Below are 19,892 nucleotides of genomic sequence, written 5' to 3' on the forward strand. Positions count from 1 at the left end.
AAAATGTTTCATTATTCGGCGCGAATGAAGATATTTCTGAATTTTGCGTTTGTTTGTACCGTCCATACATACCATTAACTAAGGTGCATTAGAAACTGAATAAAGTTACAATACTTTAACAGCTGAGAAACGGATAATAACTTGGTTGTGTTTTTATTTTTTTCATATCTATATATGTATATTTGTATGTTTCTTTAAATTGTAAAATATGTATGAAAACGAACCCCTAAATGAAGGAACACAAACTGGATATTTCACTATCAGGTCCCTCGAGTTTACCGTTTTTTACGGGGATTTTATGAATTAACTGGTGGTGGAATGTTCATATAGATATTTGTATGCAAATATTTCTGACAGATGTTGGGATCCTCTGTCGCTTCTGAATAACTTTTAGTAAATTTTTTATAACTTATAAATAACCACACAATGTAACGTTGTATACTGATTTCACTTTCTTACCATATTTGAAAAATTCTGTTTAGTGGCATATTGTAAAAAAATATTGTAAAAGTCGATATTGTTCATTATAAAAATATTGTGACATTATGAAAAACTGGAGAGAAATTCACTTTGCCCATCACAGTTAACATTTAAAAGTAAAATTAGGTTCATTTTAGGCGCGAAGATATGAGATCATATGTAAATCTGAATTAAACAATGGTACTCACAATATCCTCAGAAGATATCCTAATTATATTTTCTAAAAACAAATTTTCACGGTTTAGATACTGGATTGCGAGGTTTTATTTTTAGAAACTTTCATAATGTAATAATATATGATAAACCAGTCAGGTGAAAAGTTTCATTTTCCATTCTTTAGTATTAAATACTGGGACCCGCATATTAAAACATTAGATGTGCGGAGCTAATTGAAAGCAAAAGGTATGTAAAATTATTGTATTTAATAATAAAATCTCGCACAAAATAAGGTAAATATCTTAATTTGAATTAACATTTGTTTTACTTGGATCTATTGAAAATAAAAGTAGGGCTAACTGATGTTCGTCATTTTTGACTGTAATGGTACATCACAAGAATTGGACATATTCTAAGTTGTATGTTTTAGGATCATACAAATACATACAAATTCCAAGCTCCATTAAGACAATACAAATAACCCTGAGTGGGACAAAATAAAATTGTCTTAAAGCTGAATCGGCATTTTCGACTTTAATGGAATGTTATTATTAAGAGTGTTTTTGTTTTAGCTCACCTATGCCAAAGGCTCTTGGTAAGCTTTTGTGACCGCTCAATGTCCGTTGTGTGTCGTGCGTCCGTCAACATTTTCTAAAAAATCTTCTTCTTGAAAACCGCTGGGCAGAATTACACCAAACTTCACAGAAATGGATCAACTTTCAGAAACAAAACTTGGCTGAGCTTATAACTATCAGTCAGCTGACTGGATATTTCACTGAGTTTCTCTTCAATGTTAATTTGTCTTTCGTTGGCAGAAACTTCAAATTGTGTCCACTCTTCATGGAATTTAATTTCTCTGTCATCATTTTCAATGTCATTTAGCTCATTCAGGCACTTATTTACATCAACATATGTATGTGTGTCTGGGTCTTTTATTAGATCTTTAAGTGCATCAAATGCGTTTGATTTGTCTAATTCTGACACCCTTAGGCTTGCGTTGTGAAATATCAAATTTCGTTCAGATTTTGCATTTTTGATAAAAGTTTAATTTGAACTCATTGCAGGTGCTCCAGATGTGGCATTGTGTTGATATATCAGATAATGGAACTCTATTGTTTCTGTTCCAGTTGTAAGGTAAAAATACTTCCACAATGTTTTCGTATGAGTCCGGCCAATTCCATGATTCAGTTTTCTCCCATTCTACTTTACCAAGCGTTCCTGACTTTAATAGTTCTCCTCTCCATTTTAAACATGTGTTACACCATCTAAAACAAAAACAAGATATGGAGGCTACTGAAGGCCTTATCACTCCCCTGAAGTTTGAATAGCATTCGGAACAACTGTAATTTCTGAAGAAAATAAGCATGCCTTGACCTAGACAGCCCGGCGGTTCGATAAAGGTGTTCTCTTAAGTTGAATTGTGCTATGCTTATATCAACTAGGCTTTTCACAAACATTTAATTAATAATCAATGTAACTTTCAATGTCTGAGGCGATTCGTGTAAAGTTCTTTTACTTTATGATAATTGGCGGAATACTGATAACCATAAATGAAATATTTCCCTATATCATTCACTGCGTCGGCAGCACATTAAGTATGTGTTGTCTTTATTTTATACACATTAGAACAGCTCAACATTAGGTACTGTATTATCACTTTGGTAGATAGATAAGTTTGTTAAAAACGAGAATAAATATCGAACAGGGAATGCCACGTTTCAAAAACTTTGAAGGAAATACAAACAATTACACACATTTAAATCTAAGCAACCCTTTCTAATCGTAAAATTAGAAAACCGCACTCTATTCACGTCTTAAATAAATCGTCTTCATGATCAAAACAAAGAATTCGCTTATATTTACACACTACCTTTTATAAGCATGAGACATTTAAATAAAACCTAATCAAATTATAGGACAATGAAATTTTTTCTAACGTACATATTTGCACATTTATAGGTAACCAGTTATATAAAGGATTTCTCCCTCTAAACAAAATACTAAAACAGGTTTTGGCACATAACAACAATTTCTGGACTTGGCAGCAAATAAGTACAACTTAAAGCTGTGAAATTTATACTAAATCTGCTTTTGACAATAAATCTTTACTTAGATATTATTTCAATTAAATATGACGTCAATCCTCAACCGTAGAGGTACAGTTAGAACAATCCCTCTAGCTAGCAGGCTGCCAGTTTGTATATGTATTACCATTCCTGTATCCCGGTATGATGTATCCAATACTGTTCCACTGCAAAACTCCGGCGTAGATTTGCACGTTTGATAAACCGGAAATGATGGCGTAACTTCATTTATCCGGAAAACGTAGGATAAAGCCTGAATTCAGCGTACGGAAATGAAAATCATTTTATGAATTAATGGCAACCTGTGAGTAAATTTATCACAAAAAAACTATGATATTAAAATATCTGACACGTTAAATAATTCAAAATATTGTCTAAACGTAGCGTGAAATGTGCGGTTCACTTAAATTATGGTCTAGCTAAAACATTACAGCTCAGAGATGTTTATATGTTGTTGCGGATCTCTGAGCTGAAACGAATCCCGTACTGAAACCTAACCAGGAATCGTGCCAGAAGTCTAACACGCTATAATTTCATCAAATGAAATGCTATGGACACACCTTTTACTTTAAAATATTTCTAATCCTTTTTTTTCTTTTGATCTGGCATAAAATAATCTATGCAACATAATTTGAACACAAGTTATACACGCAAGTTTCAAATTGGTTCCCCTCTCTGCAATATTTTGTCCGCCATTGCAGTTGTCACTTGATCAGGGTACTCTTCATTTTGAAAAGCAATAGGCGGTATAGAATCGTTATTTATTGACCTTTTTTGAGAACTTAAACCTTCTAAGGTATGTATTTATGAATTTTATCAAAAATGGTTATGTTTATGATTAAATTAAATTCATAAATAGGTAAAATTTGATCTTGATTTTCAAAAATAACCGCGTATTCTGAACCGTTGCATGACGTCATCAGTTTCTCACGAGAGACTGTGCGAGATGTTGCGGTTTGATACTGGCTAGTTAACCAAATTGACGCGACCATCAGAAAATAAAAACAGCGTCAGTTTGTTAGCAAGAACTAATTATGGTCAAATATCTCAAAAATAAGCAAACTGGCCTATACATTTTATTTCACCACATTGTAGGCCATATGTTTATTAACAACTGTGAGAAGTTTCATCATAATCTACATTGTAGAAAAAAAGTCATATTCAAACATGTTATAGAGTTTTGATTTTTCCCATAGAAGCCCATTAAGAAAAATTGCGTGAGGTCCAAATTTTTCAAATCAGTCTAGAAAATATCAAGTACACGACCTTTTGAGAGTGAATTAATTAAAAGCTTTCACTGTTCAAATGCCGAAACATATAAGAATGATTAAGGCATAAAGAATAAAAGAATAACATTAAAGAATAACTAAATAACCTACCTCTTAAAATTAAACTTGCAAGACAAACTACATTTGTTTTTACATCTTGGCAGCCCTGCTAAGGTCCTATAGATCTAGAATTTTGATTATCTACGTAAAGATTAAGTTGTTTTTGTTGTCTTTTTTGTTGTTTTTTTTTTTTGTTACCTCGGCGGTAAAGTCAAAAACATGTAAATTGTAAATAATAGTGACCCGAAAATAGACTCGGTGCGGCACATCACTTGCACAACGTGCAGAGGTTGACAAAAAAACAGACACATCAACCAAAAAACCCCAAACTCGTACACAGCATTTCCCTCGTTTAACATGACATGATATGACAGTGTAATGTACAATAACGAATTATATGGAGGAGAGCCGGTATTGTTAGAGAGGAATGCTGAGTCCAAATATGGTGTATTTGAACCAGGAGGGCGTCAGACGATAAACCATAGGTCTATGTATCTTTATTCTTACACTTCCACTGTAATATTACAATACAAATTATGCTCAACGTCTTTCATCCAAGAAGAAATGATCCTGGCGTCATGGGGTAATTTGATGACATAACTGACGTCATAATATCCTCTGAACCGCCCGTCAACAGTTGTATATCGCGTGTTCTTATATTGCTCGATTTGTTTGTCAGTTAAACATATAAGAAAGTAGGTGTTGCTGTTTGTTAAAGTTTTTTTGATAAAGCCAAATATCTCCGTTACTCTCAAAGCTATTGACTTGAAACTTAAAATATTTACTTACTATAAAAGTCTACATCAGGAGAAACAATCCCCATAACTCTGTTTGAATTTTAACAGAATAATGTCCCTTTTAACTGAGAATTTTGGTTTTGATAAAGTCAAATATCTCTGTTACTTTCCGAGCTTTCGACTTGGAAACTTAAAATAATCATTTACTATCAAAATCTACACCAGGATAAACAATACCTATAACTCTGATTTTAATTTTAACAGAGTTATGTCCCTTTTTAACTTAGAATTTTTGGTTAAAGTTTTATAAAGTTTTTACTGGCAAAGCTCTAATTCATAGTCAAGCACTGAGAAAAGTCGAGCGAGCTGTCGTACAGACATCTCTTGTTTATTGTAATTGTCAGTGTTTGTTTTATACATGAGTGAGACAGCGAAATTTTAGGTTGCCTGTTTTATTTGGTAGATTTTTAGCTGATTCTTTATGTTTTCAACAGGCTGTCTAATTCTAATGTTTTGGGAGACACCATATTTCTGAAATTCTGTCATAATGCTAAAGGATTGATTGATTGATTTCTCCTATGCAGTTTATGCATGTATATTGTTTTTTCAAAACCACATGCAAAGTCATAAAATGTGCATGTTCTAGTCTGCTATAAATCTTTATAGATCGGTCATGTATATGTTGTCTTAATGTTTTTATTGTAAATGTCAACGTTGGTTTTATACATGAATGAGACTTAAAAATCTAATAAACTAAACTTCTTCCATAAACAACGATTGTCGCGCGACCAGTGAGAGAATATTATAAACTCTGAACTGTGGTAAATAATACAATGAAACACGCAAAATCCTTATCATTTGAGAAATATACAACGATTCACGTCATCGAAATATATCAAAAGGAATTTAAGGGATTTAAAATCCAAACACGTTTGATATGAAGAAAAGATAAAATTCGTCATTCGTCCACATATAACCATAAATGGTTGTATCGTTATAACTTTAACCTGTTATACATATTATCCTGTTCTAATAACATACAAAACGTCGTCAATGTCAGAATTAATTTATCACAAAACTAAGTAGATGACACCGCATTTGTTTTCTCTTTACATAGAAATGATATCTATTTTATTCTTTTGGCCGTGAAATATGATTTGAAAGATTACTAATAGCAACAAAAGTCATTTAACTTTACTTAAAGGAATGTCATAAAATTAGTAGTATACTTCTGCATACAAAGCTAATGTTAAATTTAATGCTATCAAATGACAGTTTACTAACACTTGCAAAATTTGACCATTTTATCTTAACATGTCGATATTTACTTCTATATGGTCACCATTTTTATCATATAAGTTGAGCATTTCTCTGCTGTGGAATTTTGCAAATTCAGACATGTCTTAAATACCAAAGAGCATATAGTTTGGTGTTTTTCCCGAACAAATAAAGAATGCTTACGTTACTCCAACTTATGAAAACTGGAGAGGAAAATGATTCACATAACTGTAGATCCATCTCAGTGTTACCGAACAAATCGTAAACATATGAGCTACAATTAGCATTAGCTTCACAGTTGCAATAAAAAAGCAAAGACAAAAATTACACACACGCGCGCGCGCGCGTGCGCGCACACACTCATGCACATATGTCCTACCCAGGCATGCCGCACTCACTGCTGCAACTATTTTAATTGATATATGCTTAAAAGATGTTAATAGTGGTAAATATACATGGTGAAGAAGAAAGGGGTAGCTTCAGAAATAGCTTAAGTTAAATAATACCAATGGGGAGAAAATACACGCCAAATCTTGAAATATTGCCGATAACAGTATCACGTGTTTGAAAAAAAGGAAAGCAGGAAAGCTGATAAGAATGGTATTTATTTCATCACATTTATATACTGTTATTTATATTCGTTTGTGTTTTTTTTTCCTATTTTCCAAATGGGTCGTTTCCTTTGGTATATCACAATTTTGCACCGCAACCTATCATTTTAGTTCTTAATATCTGACTTTTAGTATTCAAAGAAGTTATTTAAAAAGTCTTTCAATTAAAAAGAAACTATACTAGTTATACCTTTGACCTAATGGAACTAAAGGTATCACTAGAGACGACTGATACTTTAATACAGGGAAAGTAAAATAACCTTTGACATCAATTGCAACCTTGACCTTGAATCCAGAGACATAGATTATGTATTTTGTATGCCGTCTTCATGAGATTAACAATTGTGTTAGTTTTACCAAAATCCTATCAATAGATAGAGCAGTTTGTTATGTGTATTTACTAGTTTGCCCTGTACATATTTTAGTTTGTGCTGTGCATTCACTAGTTTGTGCTGTACAATTAATAGATCACCATGTGCATTTTCCAATATATTCTGTACAAATCATAATTTGCTATGTAGATAAAGCAGTTTGTTATGTACATTTACTAGTTTGTCCGGTACATTTCTTAGTTTGTGCTGTGCATTCACTAGATTGTTCTGTACAATTAATAGTTCGTCATGTGCATTTACTAACATATTCGGTACAAATCATAATTTGTTACGTAGATAAAGCAGTTTGTTATGTACATTTGCTAGTTTGTACTGTATATTGGAAAATGCACATGGCGAACTATTAATTGTACAGTACAAACTAGTCAATGCACAGCACAAACTAAAACATCGTCCTCCATCTTGTCCGCTCCATATCTTCTAAACCACTGGGAAGACTTTCATATAACAAGCATCAATTATGTACCTTATCAAAACAACATGGGGGAGAACCATCCATGTTACCAGCTCCAAGGGCAAGGTCACACTTTTCGGTACAATCAAACATCTCAATAACTTCGTTTCTATTCCATATCAACTAAATCGTCTGGGAGATTTTGCATAAAACTAGCATCAATTATTAACCTCATCAAATCGACGTGCACAGAGCATACCCGTGCACAGAGCCTACCCGTGCACAGAGCATACCCGTGCACAGAGCACACCCGTGCACAGAGCATACCCGTGCACAGAGCATACCCGTGCACAAAGCACACCCGTGCACAGAGCATACCCGTGCACAGAGTATACCAGGACTAAGTCCAAGTAAAGATCACACTAAGAGATCAAAAATCAAATATGAATAGCTTAAAATTGCGCCCGCTCCATATCTTTTAAACCCCTAGAATGAGATCATCCAGTCGACACACATAGTGCAGAATGCAGGTCACTAGGTTAAAGGTCAAAATTATACAAAGAGATGAAAGATCAAAATGGCTTAACATTGTATGGAACGCCTAAACTGCCTTTGCATTAACTGGGTTGTTCTGTACAGTTAATAGTTCGTCATGTGCCATTTCCAATATATTCTGTACAAATGATAATTGCACCGAATATATTGGTAAATGCACATAACAAACTATTAATTGTACAGAACAAATGCTAAATGCACTGCACAAACTAAGATATGTACAGGACAAACTAGTAAATGTTCATAACAAGCTGCTTTATCTACATAAACTATGATTAATACGGTATTTCTTACGATTTTCTTTTTTCATCTTCTACTTCTTTTAAACATGCAAAACAAATCTATCTGTACATATTAATTGTGAAGTCAAAATAAAGCACCTTCTCCGAAATGCAATATTTATTTTATTATACAAAAAATGTAAAAAGGTCAAAACTTTTACTGAAAAATCAACTGGCATAATGATTTAAATGATTTATTTAATATTAAAGAGTAATTACTAACCAAATAATGCAGAGAGAATTAAGGAGTCTTTACTTGATAGCACTCAGAGATTGTGGCGATTTCTCTGTGGAATAAGACTTTTTAGAAGATCTAGTCGAGACGTTTACATAATCGCTGACCCCTATATTTTTTGCGCATATTTCAACATTGCGCCAAGCATTCTTACTTCGAAACGCAACACGTAAGTGTGAGCACTCATTTCATATTAGATCATTTCCAATCTGATGGTGATAGTTTCGATTTAATATCTGATAAAAAGTTGTTTTAGAAATTTTGGCACATAGAACAAATCATTGAAAAAAAAAATCGGCGGGGTTCGCACATGCACAAACACCAGAATAGGTTATTAATTAATCCTAAAGTGTATATTAGCGCCTCGTCTGAAATATTTATCATCTCATGTATCGTCTTTTATTCAAGGCGAAAGTATCAATATCTCAACGGGAAACATGAAATAATAATATTACATGCGCAGAAAAATAATATAGCTCTGTTGCGCATGTGATATAAAATTATAGATCATATCATATGCGCACGTGTTTTTGTTTTTTTTTTTTTGCGCCTGAGATATAAAACCACTGGGGAATGTGATTTATTATTCAAGTTAAACTAATGGGAAATTTGCATTGGACATTTATGTGAGGTATAATAATACACAATACTGTTATACCCGACTGTGATGCAGCGAAGCAAAACGGGACTATTATAATGAAGTTCCATTCCCGACAGTCGGGATTTACAAAAACACATTTGTATTGTACAAACTAGAATCTAGGCTGTAGGATTATTAGAAACAAAAATTTGTCTAGGATTGATTTGAGGACTCATACACAAATTTTTTGAAAATGTTAAATTTACCTGGCGGTCGGCCCGCCGCCCCCCTGGGCGGGCAAAATATTGACAGGTGCATAACACATATACTGTTATAACACTGTGAATATATCATACGAATGCAAAAACTGCATAACTTATATTTGTTTCTCTCATTTCCTTTGCCGCACAAACCGTGATTTCAACTAAATATTAACTACAAATGTATATGTTATTATGTCATAAACTAAATAATTACGAAGCTGTAATAAGGTAAAATTATTAGATATTTATTCAGACACAATTTATGACTTCAGGATTGATATCTTTGAGTTGAACTTCATTTACTACGGGGTAATTATTTTTCTGCACTAAATTATGAAAACGTTTAAGACATGGCTTGGATTGGATATCTTACGACGTTTTTTAGTATTTTTAGTTTTATTTCATCGGGAACGGAGCAAAAAGGTATATAGGTGATAACTACATGTTATAATTTTTGCATTAAACAGTAATGATACAGAAAAATATATGGATAAATTAAATGTGCAACCTCTAAATCTTTATTATAAGATACGGAAAATTTATTTTAATCTTGATAAAAGTCTTGAAGATACAATACTAATTTATTCTTTTGATATTTCTGAAGTCACGGTGGAACAATGGAGCTGGGACAGACTGTCTGACTAATACACGAATCCTGGTTTGAGCGGCATTTGACCGCAGTCTCCATTGTCCATACTGCAAGGGATGCAAGAACCTTTTCAACAGTCAATGTGAAGTATGTTGCATATTTGATATTATTAAAATTCCAGGACGATGCACGTGTAGTGCGTTTCGATGTCAGACAGATCGTGTGATTTCCGGAAGCTGTCATTCTGCGGCACTTCCGGGTGGCTGGGGAGTAAGATGTTGCAAACCGTACTGTTTGTGCAAAGGTTCTTGCCAAGCAGATGAAAGTGATGAAGGACGGTATGGTACAGCACTGCCAGCCGAGAGAGACGCGACGACGCAAAATGTTTGGAATCTTGCTAACAGAGGAAGCAGAGGCGTTTTAGACAGTTGCCCTGCTAACCAATCATTTTGTTGTCCCAATTGTAGATGTCAGAAAGGTGTTTGTGACGTGAAAGAAATCAGTACACGCGTAAAAAGCTGCGGAACAAACGTACGTAAAATTAAGATGCATTTGTTAACATTAATAATTTTATATTCTTTTCATGTATGAATTCAGTATACACATTCTTCAAGTTTTTTTTTCTTTTTCTAATTCTTAAAGTAACTTTAAGATACATGCATTAATGAACAGAAATTTTAAAATTTCAATCGCTAAATCTTTGAAGTGTTAATACATTTGGAGTAGTCTACCCTGCAGCTGTGTCTATAGTCATTTCCTCTTTTCGTTATAACATGACTCATTGGATGTAAATCGTATCAAGTATTCTTAATTATGATTCACGGGGGACGAGGGGGCGTGTATATAAGAGTCATCCTATGGTCGGTCGGTCCGTGGGCCCGTAGGGCGAACTGAGCACTGTAAAGTGTAGTTGTACGTGGCACTGACCTACTTTTGAGTTGACGAAAGGTGTGTGTGTGGGGGGGGGGGGGGGGGGGGGGGGGGGGGGGAAGGCACTGGTGTACCCATATCCTCTCAAGTTTGCGAAGTTTTCGGACCGAACTACTTCTACACTTTTATAACTGTCAGTGAAACTCTATAGGGTTGGAAAGTAATCCTGAAGTTGTGCAGAACCTCATATTTTCTGGGGTGTCAAAAGGTGTGTCGGGTGGGGGCGGAAACTGGGATCAATATCCTTTCAGGTTTATAGGGCATCATCGGCACAGCTTCATCGTTGTTCGGGGTGGTGGGGGGGGGGGGCTGTACCCGATCAAGTTTATGGGAGGAACTGCTATGACAGTCTTAAAGGGATTCCAATTATTTTTATACTTATGTTATGATCACCACAATTTCTAGCTGTGTATGACATATTTTTTTCTTGGGTGCGCGAAGGTTAGGAGATGGTAGGGGTCAGTGGGACTGTCATACTCCTTCAAGTTCGCTAAATGTTTGTGAAGCGAACTAATTACACACTCTTAAAGGGATCCCATCGACACTTTTCAAAATGTTGATCACAATGAATTGTGACTGTAACGTCTTCTTTTTTTATCTTTTTTTTTTTTACTTCGGTGGCCAAAGATTGACATTGGGTCACATCTGAAACTCCTTTATTGTCAATTTTTTTTTTAATTAATACACACTATGACATATAAGCTTTCAAATTTATTGTCCGTTCTATGCATGTTTACATACATGAAACAATCATTATACATGAAACATACATGCATAGCCAATCTATTAAAGATTTGTAACAGACAATTATTAAAACATTTTACATAGTACAATGAATAGCACACAAATACAGTCCAAACTCGATAACCCGAACTCGCTTAAGTTGAACTCCCGCTTAATACGAACATATCTTTCAGTCTCAATCTAAATTTATTCCAATCTGACTTTGTTTAAATTGAAAATGTTTAAATCGAACCACGACTGTTTAAAGTCAAAGTGTTTACATTGGTCCAACCGACTTCGAGTTATAGAGTTTCAGCTGCAATATGAAACTACTTGATATATACATATCAAACAGATAAAATTCAAAATACCCTTGTTAATCTTAGTTTAAAAGCTGCCTTAAAATCTATTTACTTAAAACACTGAATTATTAATACTATGGCAATAAGCTCAACATTACAAAATGGTATAAAATAATGGAACATGTTTGGTCAGACCAAACATATGTTAGATTAACGAGAGCATTTTGAGTGATAGATAAATATCATCAATACTTTTAAACAATGGATAAATTTACACTGGCCTAAAATAGTTTGACATTTAAAAATTACTATATACATGTCATTTATTAAGAAATTGACATCTTCGATCAAGTATTGCACAGCAGGTTTTTGCACTTAATCTCAATAATGCTGGGTTTATTAACACAAATTTAAGCTTTTCAAGATCAGACAAAGATTCAAAATTTGAGTTACTGGAAATTGCCTTCAAAATTAAGGGTTTCCTTAAATCTTCATATAAGTTACAATTCAGTAAGACATGTATTTCATCCTCAATCGTATTACAAAAAAAAGGACAGGTTCTATTTTCAACTTGTAACCCTTCATATCTGCCCGTCTCAAGACGGATGGGAGCTACCCCACATCTGAATTTACACAATGCAGATCTATGTGAAATAGGCATAATAAGTTGACAATATTCTTCAACTTTGTATTCAGGTTTCAGTGTACAATAAGTTCTGAGCTTATTTCGGCCTCTACCACTAGCACTTTCTATTCTATTTATACCAGTAAACCAAGCTCTTAGGTAATTTTCTTCAACATTTTTAGTGATCTTGTCAATGACATATTTCTTAGGTACATATTCAGAAATATTGTAATCAATTTGAGATTCCTCAAACTTTTTCTTGACATGGAAAAACCAATTTCTACAAGAAGTACCCAACTTAGAGCTAACCCAGACTGCTATTCGTTTATTGAGCCTGGTCACTGCAGTGTTACAGATACGAGACACAAAACTAGAAATAGTTTTCCATTGACGTACCATAGTAGGAGTCCAGGCCATCTCCCCGGCAAGAGCCAAATTAGGGGTATATCTTCCAACTCCTAGGAAAAAGCGCATAGCACGATTATGAACCGCATCTATGCATGAAAATGACCTGTGCCCCCATATGGCCGCCCCATAGTTGATGACGGGCCAAACAATAGCATCATACAACTTAGTGAATACATCATATGGTATTCCGCCAATAAGCTTACATTTAGCAATGACCAGGCCCAGTGCGCGACTTGCACTTTGAGCAACTGCTCTAACAGTAACATTGATATCTAAATATTCATTTAATACAATGCCAAGGTAAGTATAATTGTCAGTTAATGCAATTGTATCATTACCACATCTAAAAACAAAATCTGTTCTATGCGTATGAGCTGGTCTAAAATGAACAACATTACTTTTGGTTAAATTAATATTCATATCATTTGAGATACACCAAGTATTTAAGGCATCTAGAAATATTTGGAGATCTCTGGCATTTTCTGCCAATAAAACAATGTCATCGGCAAATAACAAAATACAAACATTTTCGTTACCGATATCTATACCAACATTGAATGATTTAAGGTAGACAGCCAAATCATTGATAAACAGGTTAAATAATATTGGCGAAAGAATACAGCCTTGACGTAAACCACAATGTACCTCAAACCAATCTGTAGAAAAGGCATTGACTCGTACAGAAGCTGAAACAGATGCATACAATGACTTAATGGCAGATAGCATTTTCCCCGTAACTCCTGTATCAATCAACCTTTCCCACAGCTTGGCTCTGTTGATATAATCATATGCCTTTCGAAAATCAATAAAGGCGGCAAAAGTGGACAACTTATGTGTTCTACGTGTATCAATTATATTATATAGAGAAGATACTTGATAAATCGTACTGCGTTTCCGCCTAAAACCGTTCTGTTCATCAACTAATATATTATTATGTTCTACCCAATTACTAAGGCGGTCATTTAACACTGAGCAATACAATTTATACATTGCAGGGGCAAGAGCAATGCCTCTGTATGACAAAGGGTCTCTAGGATCCATATTTGATGATTTAGGAATCGGGTTCACAATGCTTTTGCCCCACTCAGTAGGTGTTACACCACTATTAAAACAGGCATTAAAAAGTACATGTAAGAATACAACAGTGGTGTCATTTTTCAAAATTTCTGCAGGTATACCATCAACACCATTTGCTTTACCTTTCTTAGCTTTATCTACAGCTTTTTTAACCTCTAAGATTGAAATAACATCATTACAACTAATAAATGTATTATTGATAGGTACATCTCTATCAGGCACATTTACATTATCATCATAAGACACACTATACAAAGACTGAAAATCTAATTTCCATTTTTGTAAAATATCTTCAAGTTTTGTTGATAAAACACCATTATCAAGTACAACTTCCATAGGTATATGTTTAGAGTTACTATGACCTACACCAATTTTACCAATAGATTTCCAAAACATATTATTATCAACATTACATTCATTTAATAGTTCATTTTGCATATTAAACCAGTAATAACGTTTAGCACGTTGAACCTCACGGTCAAAATCTTTTCTTCTTGTAACATAGATATTTCGTAAAACCTTTTTCTCAGATAAAACTTTACAGGACAACCATTTTCTTTCTGCATCACAGGCACTAGCCCACAAGGAAGACAAATTTTCAGACCACCAAGGTTTACTAGGTTTGTATTTCTTGCCTTTAAGGCCACAATTAACAGTTTTAAATGGAATATTATCCTTCATATTACATTTTAAAAGATCACACCATTCAGCATAGACATTATCAATTCTACTTTGATTGGAAATATCGTTTTCAAGTCTATGTATAAAATCATTCACATGATCAGTTACATTAGAACTATTTAAAAAATCATCAGGTATACTATTAACATCATATTTAACATATCTGGATTGTGGTAAGCTAGCATAAGAATCAGGCTCAGAAATAGCATTTATATAATTAAATGGCAAACATATGTTCCAAGTTAAAATTGAATGGTCGGGCACTCCCTTTGTTGCAATAGTTTGTAGATTTAATTTATTGACCAAGTCACTCACATATAAAACTGAAAAATCCTTATACATTTGTAATTGTTCTTGACTAATCAAACAATAGTCGACAACAGCTTTCCCTTTCGTAGAAATTGACGTGAAACCATTGAAAATACTGTTTCTACCATTTAAAATACAAAAATTTAAATTAATAAGAAAGTCTATTAAAAGTTCTCCATAAGCATTTTTTTTAAAATCTATAATTTCCCTTTCTGGCAAAATATCTACACCAGGTATATAATCCTCAAGGTCACCAGCTCTACTATTAAAATCTCCGCAGAGGTATATGAAACCTTCCTTTTGATTGTGATATACATCTGTTAAAAGTTGGTCAAAAAATTTAACAACATCAAAATATCTAGAAGTATTTTCAGGAGGCAAATAGCACACACATGGTAAAAGAACAAACTTTTCTAATTTATGTGTAAGTTTCAGCCACAAAATACCCTCAACGGATTTCTCATAGATACAAATATCAAAAGTATCAAACAATTCATTTTTAACAAAAAATCCTACACCGCCAGAACAACTTCTGGCATTTTTATTAATAATAGTACGGTTATGACCAAACCAAGTGTATCCTGGAATATTTAAAGATTCATTATTTAATAGATGGGTTTCGGCAATTCCTAAAATATCTAAATTACAATCTAAAAATAAAGATTTCCGTAGAATAAAATCATCAGTATCACAGTCCAAACTCCAGCCCCTCACATTCCAAAAACCAGCTGAAATCTAATTTCTGCGATTGTTTTTGTTGTTCCAGCTGCTACGACCACGCCCAGATCCACCATTTCTGAATCTGTCCTGTCCACTAGGTCTGTTTTTAAAGTCTCTATGGCCCCTATAACCCCGTGACCTATCACGAGAATAGGAGTCATCTCTGGAACGCCTGTCACTATAATGATCTATATGCATTTAAGATGAAAAGAAAACTTTCTGTTATTTTTATTATTGGCCAGAAGTATTAAGGTATGCACCCTTGGACTGAGACAAAGTGGCTTCTTTTCTCTGATAAAGCAGTATTAGGGAGTATTGATGACACTTAGCGATAGCTCTAGTTTACTTTTTATATACCTTCAGCATAAATTATGTTGCCAGCCCCAAGCTTCGTTGTACCGGCCCTGGCCAGGGTGCAAAGACAGCGAGCTGCCGTTGACACGCAGCGGCAACGACCATACATGCGGGCTTTGCCAGTGTAAGAAGTACTGTGAAATGCAGGAAGTTCATCTTAGACGCAACACGTGTGGAAAAGACAGAAATCTATGTTGTAAGTTGTGTACATGTAAGTCGTCTTGTTTAGAAAGCGAGATAAATATAGGCCGAGGACACTGTGGGTATCGACTGCAGCTGTGTTGTCGGGCATGTATCTGCAAGACACCTTGTAATGCGCCGGAAGAACTGATAGGACCGGAGGGGTGTTTTTATGGTGAAACAGTATGCTGTAAGACTTAGCTGTCGTTAGTGTATGTGGTGACAATGTCGTTTGTGCATTTTGTGTAAGCATGTCGTTAGTGCAGAATAGTCGATGAATGTTATCTGAATTTAAAGATTAATGAAATAATAAAAAAACGTTGTTTTGGCGGCATATACAATTCAGTGGATATATAACTGAGAAATTACCTTCTGTGTAAAATATTAAAATTACGTTTCACATGTAGTCAAAATCGACCAAACCTCAAAAATGATGGAAAATTATGTAAATCAAGCAAATACATGTATGTTGAAATCATCAGAAATCAGCTTTTCACGTTTTGTCTCATTTCTGAGTGTCTAAACCAATAAACATTCTTGACGTCATCACGATTGTTTTTATTCAACTTCACGACATTGTAAAATTTCAGCTAATTCCCGATAAAAAAACAACACTGGCATTTCTAACCGGGCATACATTTGTTAGCAAAATTGTGAAAGTAGCACAACAACAACAACAACAATAATAATCATAATTGAATGTGTCTTCCACTATATGATTCAGTGCTAACCTAGTTCTACTGGTTGGCGACCCAGAATTTCGGACGACCCGGAAATCCGGTCAGTCGCATAAACGCTTATTTCAGCGTTCTTTTTTATCATTTGTTGACAAGTACACAGACGCTCGCTTTATGTGCAACATCTACTGCAACAATTGCAAATCGGTAAGTAAAACATACAAAATTGGAATATTTAAATTTGTTTACGAAAGTTTGTGACAGCTCTTGCTGGGGGAAGTTGCATATGCTTTCAGTGCGCATGTGTTTACTTGTTTTGAGGCCCCAACATTATTCAAGGGGTAGGCCTACTCATCTACAATCTGCTAAATGCAGACGAGAAAATTGCGTATTTTAAAATGATCAAAATGGGTACAGTGCCAGGCTAAAATAAAATTTTCCAGAAGATAATGGCTGTCATTTATTTCTTAAGTTATTTCAAAAAATGGAAAAGATGAACTTAATAAACAGGATCACGTCAAAAAAATAATTCAAAGGGAGAGTTTTAAGCCAAACAAACCCCCTGAGATAGCCTCCTATATTAGTTGTAACAGAAATGACGATAATAAGCGTTTTCCTACTGTCCATTTTCTCTGGGTCCTGCAACACGCTAAAACGTTAAATCCCTCTTTCGGGCCTCAGTGACGTGTTCAGATTATTTTTAGATACAAACAAATGAATTCGCGCTTTGTGACACCGAAGAACTGAACTTGATTCAGGTAAAATTTTGTGGATTAAAATGTGACAGCTGAAAAGGTTGTAAAATTGGCCGAATCAGGGTCGCCAACCACACTGTTTTAGTACTGGTTTAAATCTTTTGTTTAGCGCTGACCTAAATCTGGAGACTTGTTTAGCGCTTACCTAAATCTGGAGCTCGATTTAGTGCTTGGAGATGCGATTCAGCTCAGACCTGAATCTTGAGATTTAGTCAGCGCTGACCGTAGATCTGGAGACTGGATCAGCACTGACCTAAATCTAGAGATTTGTTTAGCGCTTGCCTTAATCTGGAGGTTGGTTCAATACTGACTTAAATCAGGAGCTTGATCCAGTGCTTGGAGGATCTAAATCTGGAGTCTTTCTTAGCGCTGACCTAAATTTGGAGACTGGTTCAGTGCTGACCTCAATCTAGAGACTTGTTTGATCTTTTACCTTATTCTGGAGGCTAGTTTAGCGCTGACCTAAATCTAGAGTCTTGCTTAGCGCTGACCTAAATCTAGAGACTGGTTCAGTGCTGAGCCAAATCTAGAGACTTGTTTTATCGCTGACCTAAATCTGGAGATCGATTCAAATTAGCCCTAAACCTGGAGACTGCTTCCGCACTGAACTAAATCTAGAGACTTGTTCAGCGCTTACCTGGAGTTTGGTTCAACGCTGACCTATGCCTGGAGACTGATTTATCACGGACCTAGATCTAGACACTGGTCCAGAGCTAACCTAAATCCGGTGCTTGATTCAGTGCATTGAGACTGATTGAGCTCAGACCTGAATCTCGAGATTGATTCAGCGTTGACTTAGATCTGGAGACTGGTTTAGCTCCGACTTAGATCTGAAGATTGTTACAGTGCTTGGAGCTTGACTCATACCTGACCGACACCTGAAGATCATGAGACTTGCTGGCCTAAATCTGGTATCTAACTTTGCACTGATCTAAATTTTGAGACTGGTTCAGCACTGACCTAAATCTAGAGACTTTGTTTTATCGCTGACCAAAATCTGGAGACCTTCTGTAAGTCTGCTGGATGGCTTCTTCACATGAAGAATTCAACCGCCCGGGTGAGGCTCGAACCCACATCAGTGAGGGACATGTGATTTGAAGTCAGCGTCCTTAACAACTCTGCCACGGAGGCCCCCAGTTTATGAGAAGTAAATTAAAGGTATTTCTATTTTTAACTCTACAGCCCTTAAAAGGGGCTCAAAAGGCCCCAATTTGAACAACTTGGTAATGGACATATAATGATGTTACAAAGTCTGATGAAGATCCATCAAAAGTTCATGAGAAGTAATCATTTAACAAGAGTTCGTAGAACATGAAATGCACCTCTTGGTGCATTCAGTAATTGCACAAGGAATTATTTGGTGTTCTTGGTCAATGTGTGACCTTTGACCCCAAAGTCAATAAGGACAGCTGCTGGTCATGATCAACCTCGGTATTAAGTTTTGTGAACCTAGGCCCAAGCGTTCTCAAGTTATCGTCCGGAAATGGTTTAACTGTTCCGGGTTAATGTGACCTTGACCTTTGGCCTACTGACCTATCATCTGCTAATCATGACCAACCCCCCAATCAACTTTCATGATCCTAGGCCAAAGGGTTCTTGAGTTATCATCCAGAAACGGATTGGTCTACATACAGACCTACCGACATCTGCACAATATACCCCTCCTTTGAAAAGGTGGGGCGGGGGAGGGGTGGGGGCTGAAAAGGGCTAGCAGTTCGTTTAGAGGTATTTCTATTTTGAGCTTTAGCGGCCCCAAGTGCCCCCATTTAAATACAAGTATGCCCACGGGCAGAATGTCGAGCCCGCCAGCTGTCAAGTGTGACCTTGACCTCGGACCTAGTTCTTGCGCACGATACTCCGTCTCATAATGGTGAACATTCATGCAAAGTTACATCAAAATCTCACTATGCATGAAGAAGAAATGCTCCGGACAAACAAATTTGACCTTTGACCAGCAACTGACCTTGACCTTTGAGATAGGAACATGGGGTTTGCCCATGTCACGCCTTCTCAATGAGATAAACATGATTGCCAAATATAAACAAGATTGGTCCATGCATCTCAAAGTTATGGTCCGGACAAAATCAGACGGACGGACGCACATATACCAAAAGTGGCGACTATATCGAGGTATTTCTATTTTGAGCTTTAGCGGCCCCAAGTGCCCCCATTTGAATACAAGTATGCC

The 19,892-nt window shown here is 35.4% G+C and overlaps 1 protein-coding gene across 1 annotated transcript; it reads left to right on the forward strand.

Annotated features, from left to right (window-relative positions):
- The first annotated feature begins 9,724 nt into the window (after nt 1–9,724).
- LOC123526141 (keratin-associated protein 5-4-like) lies at nt 9,725–16,811 on the forward strand. The gene is made up of 3 exons (XM_053522680.1): nt 9,725–9,797; nt 10,145–10,494; nt 16,102–16,811. The coding sequence occupies exons 1-3, from the start codon at nt 9,725–9,727 to the stop codon at nt 16,471–16,473; spliced, it is 795 nt and encodes a 264-aa protein (XP_053378655.1). The 3' UTR covers nt 16,474–16,811.
- Nucleotides 16,812–19,892: the final 3,081 nt, after the last annotated feature.

Source organism: Mercenaria mercenaria, chromosome 14 (assembly GCF_021730395.1).
Source record: "Mercenaria mercenaria strain notata chromosome 14, MADL_Memer_1, whole genome shotgun sequence".
NCBI classification, from domain to species: domain Eukaryota; kingdom Metazoa; phylum Mollusca; class Bivalvia; order Venerida; family Veneridae; genus Mercenaria; species Mercenaria mercenaria.

Coding starts and splice junctions, on each gene's coding strand:
- LOC123526141 (XM_053522680.1), top strand. CDS start 9,725: ATGGCTTGGATTGGATATCTTACGACGTTTTTTAGTATTTTTAGTTTT. Junction 9,798..10,144: donor ATCGGGAACGGAGCAAAAAG/GTATATAGGTGA, acceptor TTAAAATTCCAG/GACGATGCACGTGTAGTGCG. Junction 10,495..16,101: donor TAAAAAGCTGCGGAACAAAC/GTACGTAAAATT, acceptor ATATACCTTCAG/CATAAATTATGTTGCCAGCC.